This window comes from Diabrotica virgifera, chromosome 2 (assembly GCF_917563875.1).
Source record: "Diabrotica virgifera virgifera chromosome 2, PGI_DIABVI_V3a".
Taxonomy (NCBI): domain Eukaryota; kingdom Metazoa; phylum Arthropoda; class Insecta; order Coleoptera; family Chrysomelidae; genus Diabrotica; species Diabrotica virgifera.
Genome location: NC_065444.1, coordinates 38317172 through 38340880, shown reverse-complemented (window position 1 = coordinate 38340880; position 23709 = coordinate 38317172). Strand labels below are relative to the sequence as shown.

Genomic DNA, 23709 nt, shown 5'->3' with positions numbered 1-23709 from the left:
ACAAAGTTCTCGCTAATGAAAAATAGGTTCATATCCGTCAAATTTCAAAGTGAATTATTTCAACGTGAAATAATCAAAAAATCATGCACTTTTTGGAGAAAAATCATTTTTTAAAGTATTTAAAAAAACATGTATATCTGTTTTTAAAAAAAGTTACTCTGAAAATAAAGTTGATCTCTTTTTTTTTGGTCAAAAAACTCGAAAGTCAATCCCCAATTGGCATCTTAAATCAAATCATTACCGCTTCACAAAGTTACTTTGCTCATGTATTATTTATATGATCTGTAAGTATCATCGGTTCAAAGGGCTTATTTAAAAAAAATTGGTTTTAAAGCAAATCTGTTTTAATTTTTAATTAAAAAAAAATGTTTTTTTCTAAACAACTTAAAATTTATTAATGTGACCAAAAATCACAAAGAGTTAAAAAATGTAGTTTTTGCTATTATGAATATTTTGGATTTTTTGCTTTTTTTGGAAGGCAAAAATTAGTTAAAATATGGCTGTTCTAAATTTGCATACACTCGTGATTATTGACTAGTTCAAGTCCTTTTAACTACTGCCTCTTCAAAAATAAGCACTTTGAACCGATGAAACTTACAGGCATAAACGACACATACATGGGTAAAACAACATTGAAGTAAAATTGATTAATTTCATTTTTGATGCTAATTAGGGGGTGACTTTTCCAAGTTTTTTGACCAAAAAAAAGGAGATCAACTTTATCTTCAGCGTAACTTGCTTACTTTTGATGATATAAACTTTTTTTTAAAACAGGTATACATATTTTTTTAAACACTTTAAAAAAGTTGTAATGATTTTTCTCCAAAAAGTGCATGATTTTTCGGATATTTCACATTGAAATAATTCACTTTGAAATTTGACGGATATGAACATCTTTTTCATTAGCTAGAACTTTGTTTCTACTGGATCTAGAGATTTTACGCATACACCATTTTTTTTCAATTTTTAATTTGCTATATTTTTGTTAGAACTCTTTTTTTCAATAAAATACTTACTTTTTGAGTTATTTGTCAAAAACCGCCTAAAAACGTTTTTTTTTGTTGTTGAAAAATGAAGGTATTTACTCAAAAATAACTCGAAAGGTATTAACTTGGTGAAAAAATGCTATAGAACAAAAGGTGCTTAGAATTAGACGTTTTATCCATTTCCGAACTTATTTTGAACATATATTTTTTCACCCCTTATAAGGAGTGAAAGTCACCCCTAGGACAAAAGCACACAGAGGCCCAATATCATTTTTATTCTTTAACATATTATCTACGTGTTTGCCAAATTTCATGTCAATCAAAGCGGTGCTTTAAAATTTAAAGCGAAAACCGTGATTCAATGTATTATAAGTTGCTAGTCGTTGCTAAGGGCAACCGACACAATAAATCACAGTCGAAACGAAAAATAAATCTCCACTACACTTGCGGCTTTAGTTCTAAATGTTTATAACGAAATTTGCCCTCTTATTTTCAAACCCGAAATAAGAGGTTGAAAGATGTTTACGCATTTATTTACATCAGGATATGAAAATATAAGTCTTTAGAAGGAGAGTGGATTTTGGATTAACTCTGTACGATTTTTTTTCAAAAAGTTATAGCCTTGGACATTTGACCTCTTGGGATAAACAAATTATAATATCTAAGCAACAAGTTCACAAATCGGGCACTACAATTTTTTTTTATGTTTAGTATTGAAAGATCTTTATTTTAAAGGCTTAAAAAATACATAAAAGTGTCAACAAGGGTCCTGGGCCTGATGGTATACCACCTAATTTTCTTAAGGAATTCAGTTTTGTACTATCGCGACCTTTGTTTCATATATTTAATAAATCTTTGGATGTAGGTCAGTTTCCAGAGTTTTGGAAACTTTCTTATGTCACACCAATATATAAATCTGGTAATAAATCTAATATTAGTAATTACCGCCCTATATCTATTCTTAGTGTTATACCAAAGGTGTTTGAGAGTATTATAACTGATTTCCTCACCTTCGATAGCTCCGGGATCCTAAACTCTCAGCAATTTGGTTTTACTACAGGTAAGTCTGCTGAACTGAGTTTGTTGACCTATGTTGATTTTCTGTCTGAAGCCTTGGAGGAGGGACTTCAAGTTGATTCAATTTATACTGACTTTTCCAAGGCCTTTGACAGAGTAAATCATGAACTCCTGATTCAAAAGCTTAGCTCTTATGGCATAAGTGGACCTTTGTTGCAGTGGTTACAGAGTTATTTAACCGAAAGATTTCAACAAGTTCGAGTAAACCACTTTTACTCACAAACCTTTCCAGTTAAGTCAGGTGTACCACAGGGGTCCCATTTGGGTCCATTACTCTTTAATATATTTATTAATGATATTACCAACTGTTTTCACGATTGTAACGCCTTGCTATTTGCTGATGACTTGAAGTGCTTTAAAGTTATAAAAAATCATTATGATGCTGCCATATTGCAATCAGAACTGAATAACCTCTCTGCATGGTGTTCACTTAACGGTATGAACCTTAATTCAATCAAATGTCATGTAATTAACTTTAACCGTACTCACCACCCAATATTATCAAACTATTACATTGATGGCCAATTGCTCAACACTGTTAATAGAATCAAGGACTTGGGGATTACACTGGAAAACTCTCTTTGTTTCAATACTCACATCATCAATGTCATTCAAACATCTATGAAAATGCTGGGTTTTGTAAAAAGAACAACTCGTGATTTTACAAACATATCCAGTATTAGAGTTCTTTACTTCTCTTTGGTCAGGTCTCACATTGAGTATTGTTCTCCAGTGTGGTCCCCACACTACTTGGTCTACATTAGGAAACTTGAACAAGTCCAAAATAGTTTCTTCCATTACATTGCTTTTAAGCTTCATACCTATCAAGATTACGCTGTATGGCAGCATCAACTGCAGGTCCCTTCTCTTGCAAGCAGGAGAAAACAAAGGGACCTTTTGCTATTATTCAAGATCTTAAATGGTATATGCAGTTGTTCTCAACTACTTAATAAGATCGCACTGTTTGTACCACTTCGCACCACTAGACAAGTGCGAACATTTTATGTACCATTCCACAGGTTTAATTATTCACTTTTTTCATTCGTACCCAGAGTCTTGAATTTAGCAAACTCCCTTTGCAATTTACAACTGTTCGACAACTCCATCAGTCGTTTTAAAAGAAATTTAGATGGGATCAATATTTGAGTGAAGCATCTGTAATTTGTTAACTTGGTTTTATGATATTATTTCATAGTACATATTTACTTCTAATATTATATTTATATTTCTGTATGTCTGTTTTTTATATTATATTATGTTATTGCTTTTTTTCTGTACACTATGTATTTTTGTAGAATTGGGCTTGCCCGTAAAAAATAAATAAATAAATAAAAGTTATTTTTACAATAAATAACGCAATTGCAAAAACGGCCATTTTGGACCGTTCGCGGGCTGTTTTGCAATAACGTATTAACGAAATTAAACTTGCAATAGCTCAAATGGTAGGTTTTTTAATTTACTACAATTTTCTATTTAAAACTTTTTCTCTAAAATAAATATCCTAAGTTGCAAAATTAAAAATCTTTAAAAATTGCAAATTTAACAAATGAAAATCGTCATAAATAAAAAACCTCACAAAATTTTTGGTTACATTTTAGTATAAGTTATTCCTGGCATCGTCCTTTACAACACCTGATAGGTTTCAAAAATTCCTGAATTATATCCTGAAATCAACCTATTTTTCACCCACAGCTTGGACTATAGGGAGAAGAAACTTATTTGCTTTCAATGGCCTTTTTGTCTCTGACAAGTGGAGTAATTGTTGAAAAACAGTTGCCATTTTGAAGAACAATTTCGCCACTTACCTGTGTACAGTGTAATATACCTTGCAAGATCAGGATTGCAAGTGACATTCCATTGCACTCCGTTTCTAGCCTGTACCAAGTACAAAAGTGTTGTAACTAGTGCCTTTCTACCATCGTAATACAAAAGAACTGCAACTAAGCCTCTGGGTAGACCTGGATAATATGGCATCTGCATCTGGGCTGTGCACAGCAAATCCAAGGCCACTAATTCGTTAAGTAAAAACATATCAGACAGAATTATGGCTTCTTGGTAGAGTTCGTTAGATATTACTTGATGGCCAATGCCTCTTACATTTATTCCATCTACCATACCCTTCTTAAGTTCTTCCCTAGCTTTGGCATTTTTAGGCTGAAAATACATTAAATAATGTTTACAATATTCAAATTACACCTTAATGGAACATAAAACCAAAGAGGTTACTTCCAATGGTGAATTGTTGTGTAAGTTTTGTCTAAATTCTATACATAAACATAAATCTGTATTACCGGATTCTGGAGCAGTAGAAAGAAGTTTTGTTTGTGCCTCCTTAGAATACTTTCAAATTCGCCTACATTTAATTCATCAGATGTTTCGTTCAAGAAATTCCACACAATGTTTTTAAGTTCTTTGTAGGGGTTCCAGAGGTCTTCGGTTTTATTTGGAAGTAGTACTGAAATAACAAAGAAAATAGTATATAATTAATTTAAAAACAATACTGAAGATATTACCATCCTCCATTTTAACAGGTTTTCATTAATTTCAAAATAATAGAATCCACTTCCTAAAAATAAGGTTAAAATACAACCGCCGCCAGTAAGCACAGATTATACGAAATTAAAAATTGGCCATGAGCCGATGGGTAGAGGGGATTTGACAGCTTTCTCCAGCGCTGTTAGTGGCAGTTTTGTGCATTTATCTGATAAATTTAAATGGCGCGCCATGGGTAGAGGAGAGGGGATTTGACGGTTTTCGCCACAGCTGTTAGTGCAACGTTGCCACATTTAGTAGATTTCTACTTTTTTGGTAGATTTTTGATATTTTTTAAAAAATTCTAGTAGGCAATATTTTTTAGTAGATTTTTGGTATATTTCAACATTTTCTTATGACTAAAATAAAATTTGCTTTTTAATAGTATTTACCCCATTTCTAAATTAATTTTTAGACATTTTGTTACAATTTCCCAATGTCATTACCGAAAATAAGATTCAGGGGTGGGATTCTGTGTACAATCGCTAACACCAGGTTTGTTCCAACACGACCGAGAACCGTCAGGAAACGGTAACGATCCTGCGCAGTAAAAGGTTTGTTCCAACACGACCGAGAACCGTCACGAAACGGTAATGCTCCTACGCAGTAAACAAAATCCGTTCCAACAAAAATATGATCGTCATCGGATCGTCCTTCCCACTGTTCCAACAAGAATTGTGATCTTTCGGTGACGGTTTCGTGATGATCATTTCAGTAATCGGGCAAATGCATAATGTGCTGGTTGGACTGACTTGCGCACTAGGACTTAATTCTTTAAAGTTTTTGAGCCTTTGGTAGACTAAAAGCACACAAGCTGTCACCAATAAAAATGACAAATATATGATTACCGTCATGGGACGATAACTGGGCGATACAATTACGAACATGCGCACAACAAACGGTACAAGTAGTTTCGTGACGGTTTCTGGACCGTCCAAAAGTTCATGTTGGAACAAACCTAAAGAAAATCCGTTCCAACAAAAATATGATCGTCATCGGATCGTCCTTCCCACTGTTCCAACAAGAATTGTGATCTTTCGGTGACGGTTTCGTGATGATCATTTCAGTAATCGGGCAAATGCATAATGTGCTGGTTGGACTGACTTGAGCACTAGGATTTAATTCTTTAAATTTTTTGAGCCTTTGATCGACTAAAAGCACACAAGCTGTCACCAACAAAAATGACAAATATATGAGGTTTGTTCCAACACGACCGAGAACCGTCACGAAACGGTAATGCTCCTGCGCAGTAAACAAAATCCGTTCCAACAAAAATATGATCGTCATCGGATCGTCCTTCCCACTGTTCCAACAAGAATTGTGATCTTTCGGTGACGGTTTCGTGATGATCATTTCAGTAATCGGGCAAATGCATAATGTGCTGGTTGGACTGACTTGCACACTAGGACTTAATTCTTTAAAGTTTTTGAGCCTTTGATCGACTAAAAGCACACAAGCTGTCACCAATAAAAATGACAAATATATGATTACCGTCATGGGACGATAACTGGGCGATACAATTACGAACATGCGCACAACAAACGGTACAAGTAGTTTCGTGACGGTTTCTGGACCGTCCAAAAGTTCATGTTGGAACAAACCTATGATTACCGTCATGGGACGATAACTGGGCGATACAATTACGAACATGCGCACAACAAACGGTACAAGCAGTTTAGTGACGGTTTTTGGGCCGTCCAAAAGTTCATGTTGGAACAAACCTACCGCCGACCGCTTTCTATCAATGTCAATATATTTGAATTTTTAGTTTTAATTCAAATATTTTCTTGTTTTACAAGTGTCACTTCAGCATCAACTAGCAAAACTAGAAAATAATTCAATTAAAACTAAAAATTCAAATATTTTCACGACAATTGACATCGATAGAAAGCGAAGTGTAGATATCTACAGTGCACGGAATCTAGCCCCAGGACGTAGATGATGAATATTAAACAGAAATGAAACTGGATTCTGGTGTAACAAACTTGCAGATTTCAAGTAGCAGTGCAATCAGTACCTATTTCAGGTGTTATTGAAGAGTTCTGGTATTCGGTGGTCGGTGAGCCTGTTAGAAGCTAACGATGGAAAACTAAAATATCTAAGGCCCGGTCTTTTCACCTCCGAATAAAAGTTATTCGGAGGTTATTTGACAGATTTACATGTAATCTGCCGGATAAACTTCCTAATAAATATTTATTCGGAGGTGAAAAGACCGGGCCTAATTATAATATATGTAACTTTACAAAACAACAAATGTTGTGTTTGCGTGTTTCTAATGTAAAATGCGAAATAATTGTTTGAAGAATGTGATCCAGATATGCAGATGTTAAAATCAGTGGATGACAAAATATTATATATAAATATTAAATATGAAACTGATAAAAATTAATTATAGTTGGTCATTTTGTTCCCCAGTTAAAATATAAAAAAGTTTGGTTTTTGTTTACAAACAGTCATATTAATTTCTAGTTAAACTCCCTCTGTGGCTCAGTAGTAAGAGCGCCTACTTTTGGATCGAAAGGTCCGAATGGTCGTGAGTTTGAATTTCACCAGGGTAGAGAATTTTTCGTTTATTATAAATTAATAAATGAAAATAGTTTCTATCCTTGGGGGATCGGTACCCACCGGAGGGACCGCAGACGTTCGGATACAATTAGCGTCTCTGCAAAGACAATGGCATCGACTTTCCAAAGTAACAAGACACTTACTCAACACACAAACTACACATAAAGTCTACTTTACACTACATGATTTATCATATGATTTTGCCCATGACGAGCCGCATGACAATGCTTATGATAAAACACACAATGCTTATGGCAAAATCATATGACAAATCACACAGTGTAAACATGTAAATTTTACTCCATGACCAAATCATATGACAAATCACATGATAAATCATGTAATGTAAAGTCGACTTAACACTAGCTACCTAATTGGTAAAATCCACTGTACCATCACCATGCCAATGCCCATTAGTTGTCGAGGCATTAGCTAAATAAAAAAAATTTCTAGTTAGTCAGCTGTTATTTTTATTATAAAAAGTCATAAATTATATACAAATATATTAATAAAGTTTTATAGTATATTTTAGTTTTTGATAAGTAGATTTTAGTAAGCTAAACTTACAGTAGATTTTCTAAATAAAATGTGGCAACGCTGTGTTAGTGGCAGTTGGCAGTTTTGTTTTGTGCATTTGATAAACTCCACAAACTGAAATGGCGGGTAATATGGATTTTTCAAAAAAGAAAACAAGATATTGCAGCTGTTGTATTGATTCATGTAAAAATATTGAATATAACAGTACTGGATGCAGTTATTATATTCGGAAACATTGCGTACATGTCCTGTATCAACTAAATCCTTTCCTTTTTTGGTGTTGCTGATTGAAATTGGATATCATGGGAAATAAGACTGAATCCAGTATAATGTTTAATATCCATTTTGATAGAATTCAAACAAATTACAATTCATACAAATTGCAAATTTTAATAATCAAAGCAGTAAGCACACAAAAATAAACAGAGGTAACCTTTAAAATGTTAAATAATTCATATAAACTTATTCTTTTTCTCAATGGTCTCTTGCGTAAGCAGTCATCCAGTCTCACGAACTTATATATTAAATATTAAAATTATAATGAATAAAATAAAAAAACATAATTAATTTTACTATTAATTCTGTGTATTCGTTTAGTAATCAGGTAACAATAATATTTCAGTTCATAATTTGTGTCTTTCTAGATAAGTATCTATTTTTCTCGTTTTGTATATTTCACATACATAAATTTTATCAGAAAAGTATAAGTTTCAAACCGCGAGATAGCGCTACCGTCGAAACTCACAGCCAATAGACACAAAACGCATGTCTTTATGTGACATTTGACGTTGTCAATGTCAAAATTTCTGCTTCAACTTCATATGGAAATGTGACAGCTAAATTTATTTCGGGGTCAAATCAAATTCAAATTTACATATTTTTCAAAAATTCAAAATAACTTAAAAAAGGCAACGTACATGTTACTATTAATTATAAGTAAAGTTTACATTTATTTTATAACTTGTCTTAGTTTTGTTTCTATTGAAAACAGACTCGTTCATTGGAAAATTCTTTGACTTCATTTTATTTCTGTCTTTGCATCTAGCAGAAGTGCACCTCTGCATCTTTGCACTTCTGTTTAAATTGGAATTTAAAAAATACATTTATCACCAATGTGAATGGGACAAGAAAATATTTTTGGAAGAAGGAAAACCTGCAAAAAGCGACATGGAAAGTTTCATTGAATATCTTCAGTTTGTTAAAAAATCTCTGGTGTGTATATACCTTTTGATCTGTAGGTATTGTTCTTCATCCATCTTTCTTGTTTTACAGGAGAATCTAGATAGCTTTGGGGAAATTCACATTGTACTTGGAAATGAATCCTGTGATATAGACTCCAGTGTTTCAGCTACAGCTTTAGCATATCTTTTACATATCAGTAGACCTAAGCATATTTCCAAAGAAGCACTGGTAGTTGCTGTACAAAATGTTCCAGCTGAAAACTTTTTATTTAGAACAGATAACTGTTTTTTGTATAGAGAAATTCAGCTACCTCTGGATTATTTAGTATGTAGGTCAGTATATCAGTCTATATATGGAATATCTTGAAAAAATGATACATATTTTTCTCTTTCTTTAAGTGCCGTGTCCTAATGGGAGATTGGATATCATCATCACTATCTTTACTATATCTACCGCTGCTCTAAAGAGTTCTATAGAACTGCATTTAAACCAGTCCCTTAAATTGTTCAACCATGATACTCTCATTCTTCCTATATTCCTTCCGTCTCTAATCTTTCCCTGTATTATCAGTCTTAGCATTATTTTTTATTTAGCATATTTTTAATAAAAAATAAAATAAAATTTTTCTCCATCTTGATGTTAATAACTAGATTTTAAAATGGAATCGATTGACCTATCTTGTGTGTAGCTCTTCTTCGTTAAGTGTGGTCTCCTAATCAGAGGTTTGATATCATCATCACTATCTTTACTCTATCTATCACTGCTCTGAAAGGTTCTATGGAACTGAATTTAAACCTGTTCCTTAAAATTTGCAACCATGTCAGTCTCCTTCCTATACTCATTACTCCTATTATTTTTTCCTGATTTCATATTGCTGTCCCCTCATTACGTGTCCCAGATTGTCACTTTCTTATTTTTATTGTGTTCAATATTTAGAGTCTTTACTTATTTCTTGCAATACTTCCGTGTTTGTTTTTTCTGTGTCTATGGTATTCTAAGCATCTTTCTGTAACACCACATTTCAAATTATTGTAGTTTATTTACATGTTCTTGCTTCAGTGACTAGCTTTCAAGTTCACATTGTAGTATTGAAAACACATAGCATGTCAGAGCCCTTACTTTAGTTCTAATAAGCTCTTTATTGCAGAGAATTGTTTTCATTTTTACAAATGCATTTTTGCTATTTCTATCCTGGTACCCAGGTATTTAAATCCAGATTCCCAGCTATTTGTATTTATCAATAATTGGCTATTATCGTATATTTAATCTTTTTTATATTCATTTTTAGTCCATGTTTTTCACAGAAAGTGTTTGTTTTGTTTAGTAGTAGTTGGAGTTGTTCAGCAGAGATTGCCATGATCATGGTGTCATCTGCATATCTTATGTTGTTAATATTTCTTCCGTTAGTTATTATTCCTTCACTTTCAGATAGTCGCAGATGAGGCGCAGTTGATCGACAAGTTTAGTGGATTTTCGATCGAGGTTCGAGCCTCAGCCTGAAATTAATAAAAAGGCCAACGTCACAGTATAAAATTCAATAGAATCTACGACTTGGTCTGGAATAAACTGGTGTGTGATCGGCCTATGGAGAAGTGGTACAGCAAGGGATAAAGGCTTGTGGCTTGGTGATACTCCTCCATAGATCCCTACAGAAGGGTGTTAACGCCTAATAATGGTGTATATATTATATACACTTTCAGATAGTAATGCTTCTTCAAAAATAAATTCACAACGGTAATGGAGACAGAATACATCTGTGCCTAATTCTTCTCCTGATTTTGATTTCTGAACTGGGTTCGTAGATCTATTACAATTTGTGCTCTTTGATTCCAGTAAAGCTTTGTTATTATTGTTATTGTCTATGTGTTTTGTCTTTAGAATTTGGACTAACTTTTAATGTCTACTTTGTCAAGTTTTTTTTTAACATCAATGTAACAAACATGCACATCCACATTCATATCTATTCATCTTTGAGCTATCACATTAAAAGCAATCTAAGTTTCTAATCTTTTTCTGAACCCAAACCGACTATCATTTTTTCCTTGTTCCAGTTTTTGATTTTTACAAACATTTATTATCTTCAACAATAATTTGAGAACATGAATTGTTAATGATATTGTTCTATATTCACTACCGTCTGTAGCATTTGTATTTTTAAGGATAGCACAAAAGTTGGAGAGTAATCATTGATTCTATATGTGTTCTGCTTTGTACACTATGTTAAACAAGCAGTGGCGTCGGGCCGGGGGGGCACGGAGGGGCACGTGCCCCCCCAACATTATGCAAAAAAAGAAAAAAATAATATAAATTATCTTTAAATTACGTATATGTATACACTAAAAGTTACGAATGAATAACTAATATAGATCCCCCGTTAGTCTATTTTTCTGTATGCATCTAATTTGATTCTGTGTGTGTAAATTATGCACGTGTTACAACTACAACTAAATTTACAAGTGCCGGTGAGCCGACTCTGGCCGGTTGCGCCCGAGCTGGAGCAGCCGATCGAATGCACCCGAGCCCAGCCGACGCCTGGCGGAGGGATATCATACCAGCTCAGTGCGCGTGTGTTGTGTTGTGTAGGTGGTTGCCACGTTTTATTCGTTCAATAAGCTTATTGTTACTAGCTGAGCTGCTATTGTTTGTGTAATTTTTGCGGATGTTCGTTTGTTATCATGTCTAAGAAACAGTCCTCTGTACTAACATTCTTTAAAAAACTTGGAAATTCAAGTGAAAGTGTAAATGAAGATAGACATTTAGCGGGAAGTAGCACTGGAGGTAGTGTTGGTGATGAATCGCCATCTTGTTTACGCCCAGATCGTGATGCTACATTCCAGGGTGAAAGTAGAGATCCTTCATTGGGAGTACAAAGTGCAGATATTGCAAAAGGAGCATTTCAGCCTGTTGATTGTTTTAAGGTAAGCAAGATTCAATCCAAATCGAGGCAGTTCAAAGAATCCTGGTACAGTGAATTTAATTGGGTCGAATATAGCCCCATTACAGACGCTGCATTTTGTTACCCATGCCGACTATTTTGTCAACATAAGTCTGGTCGCGGGGAGGAGTCATTCACTAAACTGGGCATGAACAATTGGAAGAAAGCTTTGGAAAAATTCAGGAAACATGAGAAGAGTGAAATGCATCAAAAATCTAAACAGTTTCTCAATGAGTATAGAAAAGCAGGAAGCACGGTAGCAGATTCGTTGTCCTCGGCACATACTAAAATGGTTGAGATGAATAGGAGGTATTTAAAATTCATAATTGAAAACATCCTATTCCTTGGAAAATAGAATCTTGCCTTAAGAGGACATGATGAGAGTACTGCTTCATTTAACAGGGGGAACTTTATAGAACTGCTAGAACTGAGATCTACTGAAATGGAGGAAGGAATCCAAACATTAATGAAATCCCCAGTCCATTCATACAAAAGTGCCCAGGTACAAAATGAGATAATAGATTGCATAAAAAGTGAAATGCTTCAACAAATTGTCCAAGAGGTGAGTGAGGCTTTGGCCTACTCAATTATTTGTGATGAAACTACGGATATTTCAACCCGTGAACAGCTTAGCATTTGCATTCGATACATTACTAAAATAGATGGACACATTAAAATCAATGAAAGGTTTTTGGGCTTCGTTGATGTGTCAGACACTACTGGTGAAAATTTACATCACACTATTAAACAGTATCTGCAGCAGTTGGGTATAAGCTTAAATAAAATGCACGGCCAGGCATATGATGGAGCTAGTAACATGAGCGGCAAATTCAAAGGTGTTGCCTCAAGGTTCCAAGAAGAAGAGCCTAAAGCTTTGTACACACACTGCCATGCCCACTTGCTTGATCTGGCTGTTCAGAGATTTTGTGAAGAAATAAGACAGCTTCGGAATTGCTTATCCATAGTAAATAACCTGTATAACTTAATTAATGCATCAGCTAACAGGTTTTCAATATTTGAATCAATATGTAAGCAAAGCGGAGAAACAAAAATGAAAAGACTGGTGAGCTTGTCTCGAACTAGATGGACAGTTCGACACAAAGCAATCCATGTAATTCTAGAGCAGCTCCCTGAAGTGTACGAAACTTTGGAAGTTATTGCAAACGATGTATCAAATCGTAAAATTGCAGCCGAAGCTGATGGTCTAGCCAAACAAATCAGCACATTTGAATTTGTATTCAGTTTAAAACTATTGCACAGCGTTTTGAGTCAGACTGATATACTCTCCAAAGAACTGCAGAGTGAATCTCTTGACATTTCTAAGGTTTTTGCAAAAGTTGAATCAGTCATTGACTGTTTAAAACTGGACAGAAATGATGATGGCTTTATTCAGATGTGGAATGAGTCAGAAGAACAGTGTAACAAATATGGTATGAAAGGTTTGTCAGTTGAAAGGCCTTCACTACCACGCAAACGGAAGATTCCGAAAAAACTTGAAGCTAGTAGTAGCTCTTCAGATGCTGCATTTCATCAATCACCTGAACAGATGTTCAAGACTGACATTTACTTTGCTGCTTTAGACACAGTAATTGTAAACTTGCAATCTCGTTTTTCCAAGAACGATTATGATAAAATCAACTGCATTGCCCAGTTACTATTTAATTGGACCGAAATTGACAACAACGCTGTTATGGCAATCCAAAAGTTTTATAACTTGTCTTTAAGTTTCTCTGCACATCTTAAGTTTTTTCACTGTTATGTAAAGAACAATTTTGTCAAAACAGACAAAGCAACCACAAGAGTAACGTTCCAAGAGTTGGCTGATTTTTTTATTGAGAATGATCTTCAAGCCAGTGCACCAGATGTTTGGCAGCTACTAGAAATATCACTTTCGTGGCCTATCACAACAGCAAGCGCAGAAAGATCGTTTTCTACACTACGAAGGCTAAAGACATTTCTTCGAAGCACCATGACAGAAGACCGCTTAAGTGGGCTTGCCCTGATGTCTATTGAGCAAGAATTGACGTCTGAATACATGAAAGATAAAAAACTAGATCTGTTAGTTGACAGATTTTCAAATCTAGCCGATAGGAGGCTAATGCTTCATTAGAACTAACGAAAATTGGTTCGTTGAAAACCATTACTGTAGTTCTGTTCACCTTAAAACTTTGTCTTGTACACAAATTTGTTTTTGTGTTATAAATGTCCATGCAGTTATGTCTAGAATAGAATAAACTTGTATATTTTGAAATTGAGTCTTTTTACAATCCATCAATATAGTAAAAATTGATTAAAACCAATGTTTAACAAAAATACACATATACTTTACTTTAGTTCTTAAGTGGTAGTTTTCAAAAAAGTTTCCACGGGACCACCACTCCTCCCCCCCTAGACCCCGTGCCCCCCAAATTATTAGGTCACGCTACGCCTATGTAAACAAGTCTACTATAATGTCTAAGGTTTCATGATTTATGCATTTTAATCTTTCTACCGGGATTTGGTCTGGACCTACTGCTTTGCTGTTCTTGCATACAGGCCACAGGCTATACTATTTTCTACTTCTACTTAAATTTGTTCTGTTCTATTAGATTTGAACAATTTGTTGATGTATTCTTGTGTGTACATGATAATAACTAATTTTTATTTGTTATAGGGATCAGATAGACTTTGATTATTTAGTGAAATCAAAAAAAGTGACTACTACTCTTGTAGATCATCATGTGGTACCTAAAAATTATAAAATTTTGGAAAAAACAGTAGTTCAAATTTATGATCATAGACCTATAGATGCTGCCTTTGACTTGGATACAAAAGAAGTTGAAATAAACATAGAAGGAGTTGGATCATGTGCAACTCTAATAGCTAATGCTATATTTAGTGGATGTGAAGATGTTTTGTTTAAAGAATTAGGATATTTACTATATGGTAAGTACATTTTTTAACACTTTGGCTGCCGTGAGACACAAATGTTGTTGATAACAGCCACGTGACAAACCGTACTTATCTCAAAAGCATATAAATGGGAGACTCGTGGCCATGGGGACCCACTTTTTTAACATTATGGTGGTCAACGACCCGTGTTGAGCTGCCCCCCCCCCCACTTGCAAAAATCAAAAAACAAATAGCCCTGATTTATGAGCTCTCATATTCCGCAAACTAAAAATTTTGAGCTCGTTCCACTTAGCAGGAATTTGATACTTTAGTGGGAGGGCTGAGTCAGCCCCCCCCACTACTTAAAAATAGGAATATTGAATCGGTTTTTGCGGCAGAATTACGAGCTATTTATGAGCTCTTGAAATTATATAGGTACGATTTTTGAGCTCATCCCATTCACCCCCAAACAACCCTTTAATTGATTTAACTTAAGAGAAAAATGCTGAGAAAACTTAAAATATATCGTATTGCGGATATAATTCCTATAGCTTATATACTCTAAGAATAAACTATTAAATCACGTGCATTTTGATTATTGAGCTACAACCCCTTCGCAAGAAAACCACCCTATCTTCCCGGCTTAAGAGAAAGTTGTACTTAAAATGCATTAAACTAATTATTTGGCGACTACATATCATTGAATAATTTATAAGCTTCCAAATTACGCGCATTTAGATCAGTAAATTGCAAATTATTTTGTATAGTGCAGTCACTGAAGGTAAAAATCAATGATTACTTTCAATTTCGGTGAACCTTCATCGATTTTCACGAAAATTGGTCAGTGGTTAGAGGATACGTCAAGAAACAAAGGTGACATGGTACCACCTTGCGCCTTTACCCTGAGGGTGGATGGGTGGACTTTCGGTTCACCGAAATTAAAGGTAATCGTTGATTTTTACCTTCAGTGGCTGCACTATACAAAATAATTTGCAATTTACTGATCTAAATGCGCGTAATTTGGCAGCTTATAAATTATTCAATGATATGTAGTCGCCAAACAATTAGTTTAATGCATTTTAAGTACAACTTTCTCTTAAGCCGGGAAGATAGGGTGGTTTTCTTGCGAAGGGGTTGTAGCTCAATAATCAAAATGCACGTGATTTAATAGTTTATTCTTAGAGTATATAAGCTATAGGAATTATATCCGCAATACGATATACATATTTTAAGTTTTCTCAGCATTTTTATCTTAAGTTAAATCAATTAAAGGGTTGTTTGGGGTGAAGGGGATGAGCTCAAAAATCGAAACTATATAATTTCAAGAGCTCATAAATAGCTCGTAATTTTGCCGCAAAAACCGATTCAATATTCCTATTTTTAAGTAGTGGTTGTAGTAGGGGGGGCTGTAGTAGGGGGGGCTGAGTCAGCCCCCCCCCCCACTACAGTATCAAATTCCTGCTCAGTGGAACGAGCTCAAAATTTTTAGTTTGCGGAATATGAGAGCTCATAAATAGCTCATAAATCAGTGCTATTTGTTTTTTGATTTTTGCAAGTGGGGGGGGGGGGCAGCTCAACACGGGTTAGCCAACGTGTTAACTGAAGTAGGTAGTCTGATTTAAATAAATATGTATGATTTTAGCTACTATACTATTTGACACCCAGGGATTAAGTCCAGACACCAAAAGAGCAAAAGAACTAGATTTTCAGATAGTCGAAAAGCTGGAACACAAGTTCAACTTCACTGAAGATCGAATAGCAGTTTATGACAGAATATGGAATGCTCATAACGACATATCAACTTTAAACCCCAAACAAATCCTAGTAAAAGATCTGAAGATGGTAGAACACATTCCAGTACCAGGTCTGCCTATGTTAGTCGAAGATTTCCTGAAAATTCAAGGATCTTATGAAGCTGTAAGAAAATTTGCAGAAGAAAGAGATACTCCACTTCTAATTTTAGTTGGAATTGATTGTTTAAATGGTATCAGAAGGGACGTAGCTCTTTTTTCTAGGAATGAAGATGACCCAATTAGAAACAGAGTTTTAAATTTACTATGCAACTGTCAGCATAAAGGCTACGATTTTGAATTTAAAGAGGTTGATGTTAGTTGTGAAAGTGTTAAGTGCTTTAGACAAGGGAATTTAACTTTGTCGAGGAAGCAGATCATTCCAGTTATTATAGATGCCTTAAAGCTATCCTGAATCATCTTCAGAGGCATCACAGCTCTTTATGAGCTAAAGCCTTCTTCAGAATAATCCTCCATCCGCCCCTGTCTCTGGCAACTCTTCTCCATGCTCTAATTCCAATCGATTTTAAATCATTCTCTAGGTCAGGTTGTCTAGGTACCTAAGTCTCAGTCTTCTTCTTGCTCGTTGTCTTATCGGCCCTCTTCGATCCAAAACTTTTCTGACTATGACATCTTCCTCTCACCTGATTACATGCCCTATCCATCTAAGGCGTGCTACCTTATTGAATTTTACAACGTCAGGTTCTCCCAAACTTCTGACTATGGCATCTGCTTCCTCTCGCCTGATTACATCCCTATCCATCTAAGGCATGTTACCTTAATGAATTTTACAACGTCAGGTTCTCCCAAACTTCTATACAACTCATGTAACGCCTGCGCCACAAAGCTTGTTCTTTTATCTCTATATATTTTTCTTAGGATTTTTCGCTCGAAACGTTTAAGCAGTTCTTGGTCATTCTGTGTAAGTGGCCAAATTTCTTAATCGTATGTTAGCACTGGTAATTGTTATTCAACATTATTAATGGTAATAGGAGCTGTCTCGATCTTCTGTCAAAAATTAGTCTTTTGGTTCCTACTCGCTCAACAAGACAAACTCAAACTTTTCACATAAGCTTCCATAGATATAACTATACTTACAACAATTTTTTACCACAAACACTTAGACTTGCGAATTCTCTAATGCCCGATTTCACCAACGATACCTAAATATTTAAGAATTACCTAAGTGGGTTTAAGTACTTCCTAACTCTAAAACCGATTTCACCATACGATAAGAATTGCCTAAACCGCTTAAGCATTACCTTACGTTAGGATACGGATTTCGATCTCCCTAAACTTTAGGTATTACTTATCGTTGACAGTCAGGTTATATTTTTACAATTTTGACTAATGTACTTGTGACGTTTGTCAATAATTTGCATCTTACCTTAATTTTTCTGTTATTCTGTAATATTAGGTATACTAGTTGTAATTTTGTATTTTCTTTTATATTATTAATATAATATGTGTTGGAAAATATAGAAAATATACAAAATCCTTTAAAGTTTTTTACAGGTCTGTTGACAAAATTATGTAGTCTACCTACTATCTAACAAGCTAGTGTTGTGTTTCAAAAACTCATTCACGATATAACTATAAAGTGTGTCATTAAAAAATTAATAATAAAAAGCAATTTTCAACATATTATTTATTTTAAAATTATTTCATTAATTAAAAATTCAACTAACTTCAATTTTTCGTCATAATATGTAAAATTTACAACTCTTTTCTTTTCCTCCATTTTACTGTACATATTATACAAATAACACACAAGACTATATTTATTATATACAAACTTAATGCACAAATAACTAACTACCTACTAAATAAAATAACTACTACAACAGTAGAAAACTGAATAAAGCCAAATTGGCAAACAATAATGACAAATAATCGAAAAAGTAAGAAAATGTCATCTTATTCTTCTTTTTATTTATCAAAAATAGTTCAAACGTACCCTAGATATTTCCTAGGAAAAGCATTTCCTAGATACGCAGTTGTTTTAGTTGTGAAATGCGATTGTTCCTAAGTATTGACTTAAGAAGTTCCTATCGATAAGAATGACTTAATAAGGCAACTGTTTAGGTATCGTTGGTGAAATCGGGCATTAATGACTTAAGGTGAAACCGTAGCGATCAACAGGATTTCGCTAATAAGTGTGATCACTCAGTTTGTCATTAAAGACTATTTACTAGGTGATTTTTTACCGTGCAAACAATTATGGATCTTGAAAATACAGGTAAGATCACATATTAATATGTGTAATTTTATACTATATTTATAGAATGCGGTTTATAAACAGCGTATTGAACTTTATCATTTTTTTGCTTAAAATTTGATTTATTTTTAAAATTCTCAAAGAAATTAGTTATACTTCAGGGTGCTTCCCGGTCATATTTTTTATTGAGATTAATTTTATAGACCTCTTGAAATGTGATGGTAAATAAATCACCTGCTATTTTTTGCTCTTTTTCGTTATATTTACATTTTAATTGAGGTAGTCGTAAGAACCGAATTGCACAAACGTTTTTTTTTTCATCTCTAACACAATTTTTTTTTTGTTTTAGACGTGCCACGTGGTTCAAACTACAGAGTAGTTTCTAGAAAAAAATTACAGTGGGACCTCGATTATCCGTCAGGGCATCGGACCAAGGGTATGACGGATAATCGAAAAGACGGTTAACAGAACATTAAAAAAATTAAAAGCTCATAGTACAACTCTCAAATTTTATTTGTATGTTTTGTTTGACAATATAAGGATTCGTGTACGTACAGTCGAATCACTTTGGTTTAAAATATTCTAAAATCTTTGTTTGTTTTCTTCTTCTTCTTTCTTCTTCTTGTTGAGAATACCATTTCATGAATTATTGCAGGTGCAATGCAGCTTCTCTAGCTTCTTTACTCAAACCTAGCTTCTTATCTAGCTTCTTCAAACCTTTGTCGGTTACAATAGCATTATCGACATCGCCTCCGTCAAATTCCAAGTCTGTGTCAGCTTCTTAATCTGTTTCGTCCGACTCTGTTGCCATTTCAACGATTTCATCATTTATCTCAGCAATCGATAGCCGTTTGCAACCTCATCACAAATTATAACCAATAGTTTGGCTTATCGCAATGCTCATACAAAATGAATTGATGCCTCAATTTTTGCTTATGTAGTCAATAAAAATGTACGGACCCTGACGGTTAACAGAGGTGACGGTTAATGAAGAGACGGATAATCGAGGTTCCACTGTATACGATAAAATGCAAGAACAAAACTTGCCGAATTTTGAAGCAAAATTAAATTATTTGGAAAATGAGCTTTTAACTCACGAAGATTATAGTCAAGACCAAATAAAAGAGTTGAATAATTGATGGATTCGACCGTTACTTGATGGAAGTTCATTTTATCTAACAATAAAACACTGAAAACGTTTGTTTTCTATACTTCCACAAAATTTATTTCCATATTCTATACTTCCACATAATCATTCTTTCAATGAAGAGTTTCAAATTCTGCATATTCAAAATAAAGGCCTTAAGGTATCTTTTTTAGAATCTATGGAAATTAATAAATTGAAAAATACCGATATAATTCTGAATGACCAACTCGAGACAAACAGCTCCGCACTCCTCAACCTCTTCAGTTAAAGACTTAAAAAGGCGAACACATTGTGAACTATCACTTGAGAAAGGCACTCTGCCGAAACAGCTATAATAAATTTTGTGGAAGTATAGAAAACAAACGTTTTCAGTGTTTTATTGTTAGATAAAAGAGTTGAAGCGTAAAATTTCTTACATCAAAAGTGTATTTATAAGAAGATGGTCAAAAGCTAATAGACAGCAAGCCAAATTCTTAAAAGATAATGCTGATTGGTTGCAAGGTACATTCGAGATACCTAAATCTTCCAATGAACATATTGGTCGTCCATTAAAATCATTCAGTGAGTCATCTGAGAGAAGTAGGAGGAGAAAAACAGAGCAACTACGAAAATGTATAAGCAAAGACGTTCTGGTTCATGCTACAAAGATGAGTTTGCAGAGTTCTGGTAATAGAGATGCGTCACAAGTTCTCAATGAATTAGTTAAGTATCCAAAACGAGCTACTAAATACAAAAAAGCTTATTCAACAGCTTTGCAAGTTAAGAGAACACAACTCACACCTCTTCGCGCATTATCAATGTTTGTGGAAGCCGATCTTTCCAGTAAACAGTACGAGATAATAAGGAATTCAAATAAGAAATTTTATCCTTGTTATAGCATATTACAAAAAGAAAAACGTAAATGCTATCCGCAACAGGAATCATATCACGTAACTGAAACATGCGCCGAAGTTAAACTTCAGCATTTACTGAACCATACTGTGACTCGACTTTTGACATATTTAGAAGACATTTTAATAGACCTAACAGAAGAAGAACGTCATACGTTCGAATTGATAAGTAAATGGGGTTGCGATGGATCACAGCAATCACACTTCAAGCAAAAAATGCAGAACAGTGATGCCACGGATTCAAACATTTTTCAAAGTTGCCTTGTTCCTCTTCAGTTAGTGTGTGGCGGAAACAGAAAGAAAATAATTTGGCAAAATCCGACCCCATCATCACCACGATACTGTCGTCCAATCAGGATCAGATTTGTTAAAGAATCTACTGATATTACAAATGAAGAAATCGAATATATTAAAAATCAAATCGATTTGTTAGAAAACAGTGTATTTACGACAGAAGACATGTCTGCAAGCGTAAAGCATTCCATGGCATTTACAATGGTAGATGGAAAAGTGTGCAATGCTGCCACACAAACAACGTCTACCATGAGATGTTATATCTGTTGAGCAACATCAAAGCTTTTTAACAACGTCTCTATTAAAAAGGATGTGGATGTTGAAGCTTTATCATTTGGTTTGTTCATTTTGCATGCGAGAATCAGATTATTCGAAAGTATATTACACCTTTCTTACAAACTACCTGTAAAAAAATGGCAATTAAGGTCTGAAGCTGAAAAAAACCATTGTCAATGAAAGGAAAGTCGAAATACAAAAAGTATTTAGAGAACAAACCGGCTTAATAGTAGACGTACCTAAAGCCGGTTTTGGTAACACAAACGATGGAAATACCAGTAGGCGATTCTTTGCCGATCCACAAAAGGCAAGTGAAACCACTGGCGTTGACTTTGATCTAATTTACAGAGTCAAAATAATTTTAGAAGTCATTTCCAGCGGCTACAAAGTTGATTTAAAAAAGTTCGCAGATTATTGTTTAGATACTGCTAAACATTACGTTACTTTATATCCATGGCATCCCATGCACAAAATTCTTGTGCATGGTGCAACAGTTATGGAAAAAGCGCTATTGCCTATTGGAATATTGTCCGAAGAGGCCGCAGAAGCACGAAATAAACATTTCAGGATATACCGTAACAGCTTTGCACGAAAATTTTCAAGGGTGGAATGTAATCTAGATGTCTTGAATAGACTTCTGTTAAGCTCTGATCCTTGAATAACTTGTTTAAGGCCAAAACAGACAAAATCCTCAAAACCTTTTTCAAAGGAAACGATCGAAATGTTGATTCGAGCTGATTTAGATCAAAATTTTAATAACTCAGACTCCGAAGAACTAGTTGAAGATGAAGCAGAAGACGAACCCTGGAATTCATCGTCCAGTTGATTAAGTTACATATTTCAATTTAATTACAATTTTTATTACATTTACAATTGCAATTTTTTTTTTATTTTTGCTTATACATAAAAAAATATTCTATACTCGTTTTTTTAAATAAACTATCGCAAATAATTTCCTTTCATACACAATGTTAAAAGAAACATTAAAATTAAATAATAATGCGATAAATCATTTTGGGCAGCCAGATTGATGAAATACCCCTATGTGCGATGCCTAGATTTTGTGTCATTTTGGAACTACTAAAATTTTTTATTTCATTAATAGTTCCAAAATGGCACAAAATCTAGGCATCGGATAAAAAAGTTTATTTAAAGAAAGTGTATTTTTTTGTTCTTATTGTTAATAGCGGTACAGGCTCGTTTTTTTAATAGTGTATTTAATTACAGAGTAATTTCCACATATTAATATATTTTTCAAATTGGGCTCTGTACCGCCATTCTTTATTATATTACGAATACGTGTGCAAAATATCTCGAAAAAATATTCAAAATTACAGCCGCAATCTTGGAATGCGTTTTCGCTACCTGTTGATCGCTACTGTTTCCTCTTAAATATATTCTGCAATTCCTTGGATAGATTTAAAAACCACTTGTTGAATATACAAATATAACTAGATGTTAATGATATAATTTCTATCAGCAATTTTTAAGCATAAACTTTGTTTTTTTTTATATTGTAATGTTCTTTTTTTTTTCTTTTAACTTAATAGCTTTGTTATCCAATACATATTGTAATATTTGTTCTTTGTGTTGACACTGTTTATGTTTTTGCTTTTGTCTTTGTAATTTTTTTTTGTAATCTTTTCTGAATTGGGCTTAAATAAATAAAAAAATAAATAAATAAATGGTCTTATTAGTGTTTTATAGATAGTCAATTTAATGTTTCTAGGTAGTTTTGAGGCCATTTGTCTTCTTAAGCCATAGTAACACTTATTGGCGAGCACTATTCTTCTTTTAATTTCTTCACTAAAGATATCCTGAATAACTGACAATATTGTTTTAATACTCTGGTATCTTGTATCATTATGTATTTATGGCAACTTTAACAAATATATTAAAATTTTAAACTGCTCTCTTATATATTATTCCATTATGACTCAATAAAAATTAAGGGTTTCGAAACAGCATTTGGCAAGATCCAGCATGATAAACTAATTAATATCTTAAAACTGAACAACATTGACAGCCGCGATATCAGAGTAATTTCACACCTCTACTGTAACCAGAAAGTCAAAATAAAAGTTTAGGATCAAATGTCGGAAAAAGTAGGAATTCTTTGGGGTAAGACAGGGCTGTATAGCAAGGGCAAAATTTGCGAAAATAAAACATCTATTATGTAGTAGAGACATAAGCATGGATATAAGGATAAGGTTGTTGCGCTGCTACCTCTTTAGAACTTTAGCTCTACGGATCTGAGGCTTGGACATTGAAGTAATTAGATATTAAAAAAAAATGGAAGTTTAGAGCGTTGGTGTTATCGAAGAACGCTACGAATATCATGGGTAGGCAAAATTAGCAATACAGAAGTCCTTGATAGGGTCAATAAGAGTGAAGAAATTATACAGACAA

At 33.9% G+C, this 23709-nt stretch overlaps 2 protein-coding genes across 3 annotated transcripts in view; one reads left to right on the top strand and one right to left on the bottom strand.

Annotated features, from left to right (window-relative positions):
• LOC114327681 (nuclear pore complex protein Nup205) overlaps positions 1-5558 on the bottom strand; it is a 44785-nt gene extending 39227 nt beyond the window's left edge. The window contains exons 1-3 of the mRNA XM_028276366.2: positions 4577-5558; positions 4355-4518; positions 3869-4217 (exon numbers count right to left, since the gene is read on the bottom strand). Of these exons, the coding sequence (XP_028132167.1) occupies positions 3869-4217; positions 4355-4518; positions 4577-4586 (523 nt within the window). The 5' untranslated portion in view covers positions 4587-5558. The remainder of the gene's footprint in view (positions 1-3868; positions 4218-4354; positions 4519-4576) is intronic.
• A 2991-nt stretch (positions 5559-8549) lies between these two features.
• LOC114327682 (exopolyphosphatase PRUNE1-like) overlaps positions 8550-23709 on the top strand; it is a 414555-nt gene continuing 399395 nt past the window's right edge. Inside the window, exons 1-4 of one of the 2 annotated variants that reach the window (XR_007696383.1) lie at positions 8550-8909; positions 8970-9211; positions 14468-14739; positions 16328-19670. Coding sequence is in view for 1 of the 2 variants with exons in the window: in XM_028276367.2 (XP_028132168.1) it covers positions 8865-8909; positions 8970-9211; positions 14468-14739; positions 16328-16890 (1122 nt within the window). In the remaining variant the exon portion in view is untranslated. Of the gene's footprint in view, positions 8910-8969; positions 9212-14467; positions 14740-16327; positions 23212-23709 lie in introns of those variants that run through there. The other variant, XM_028276367.2, reaches the window with a different exon arrangement.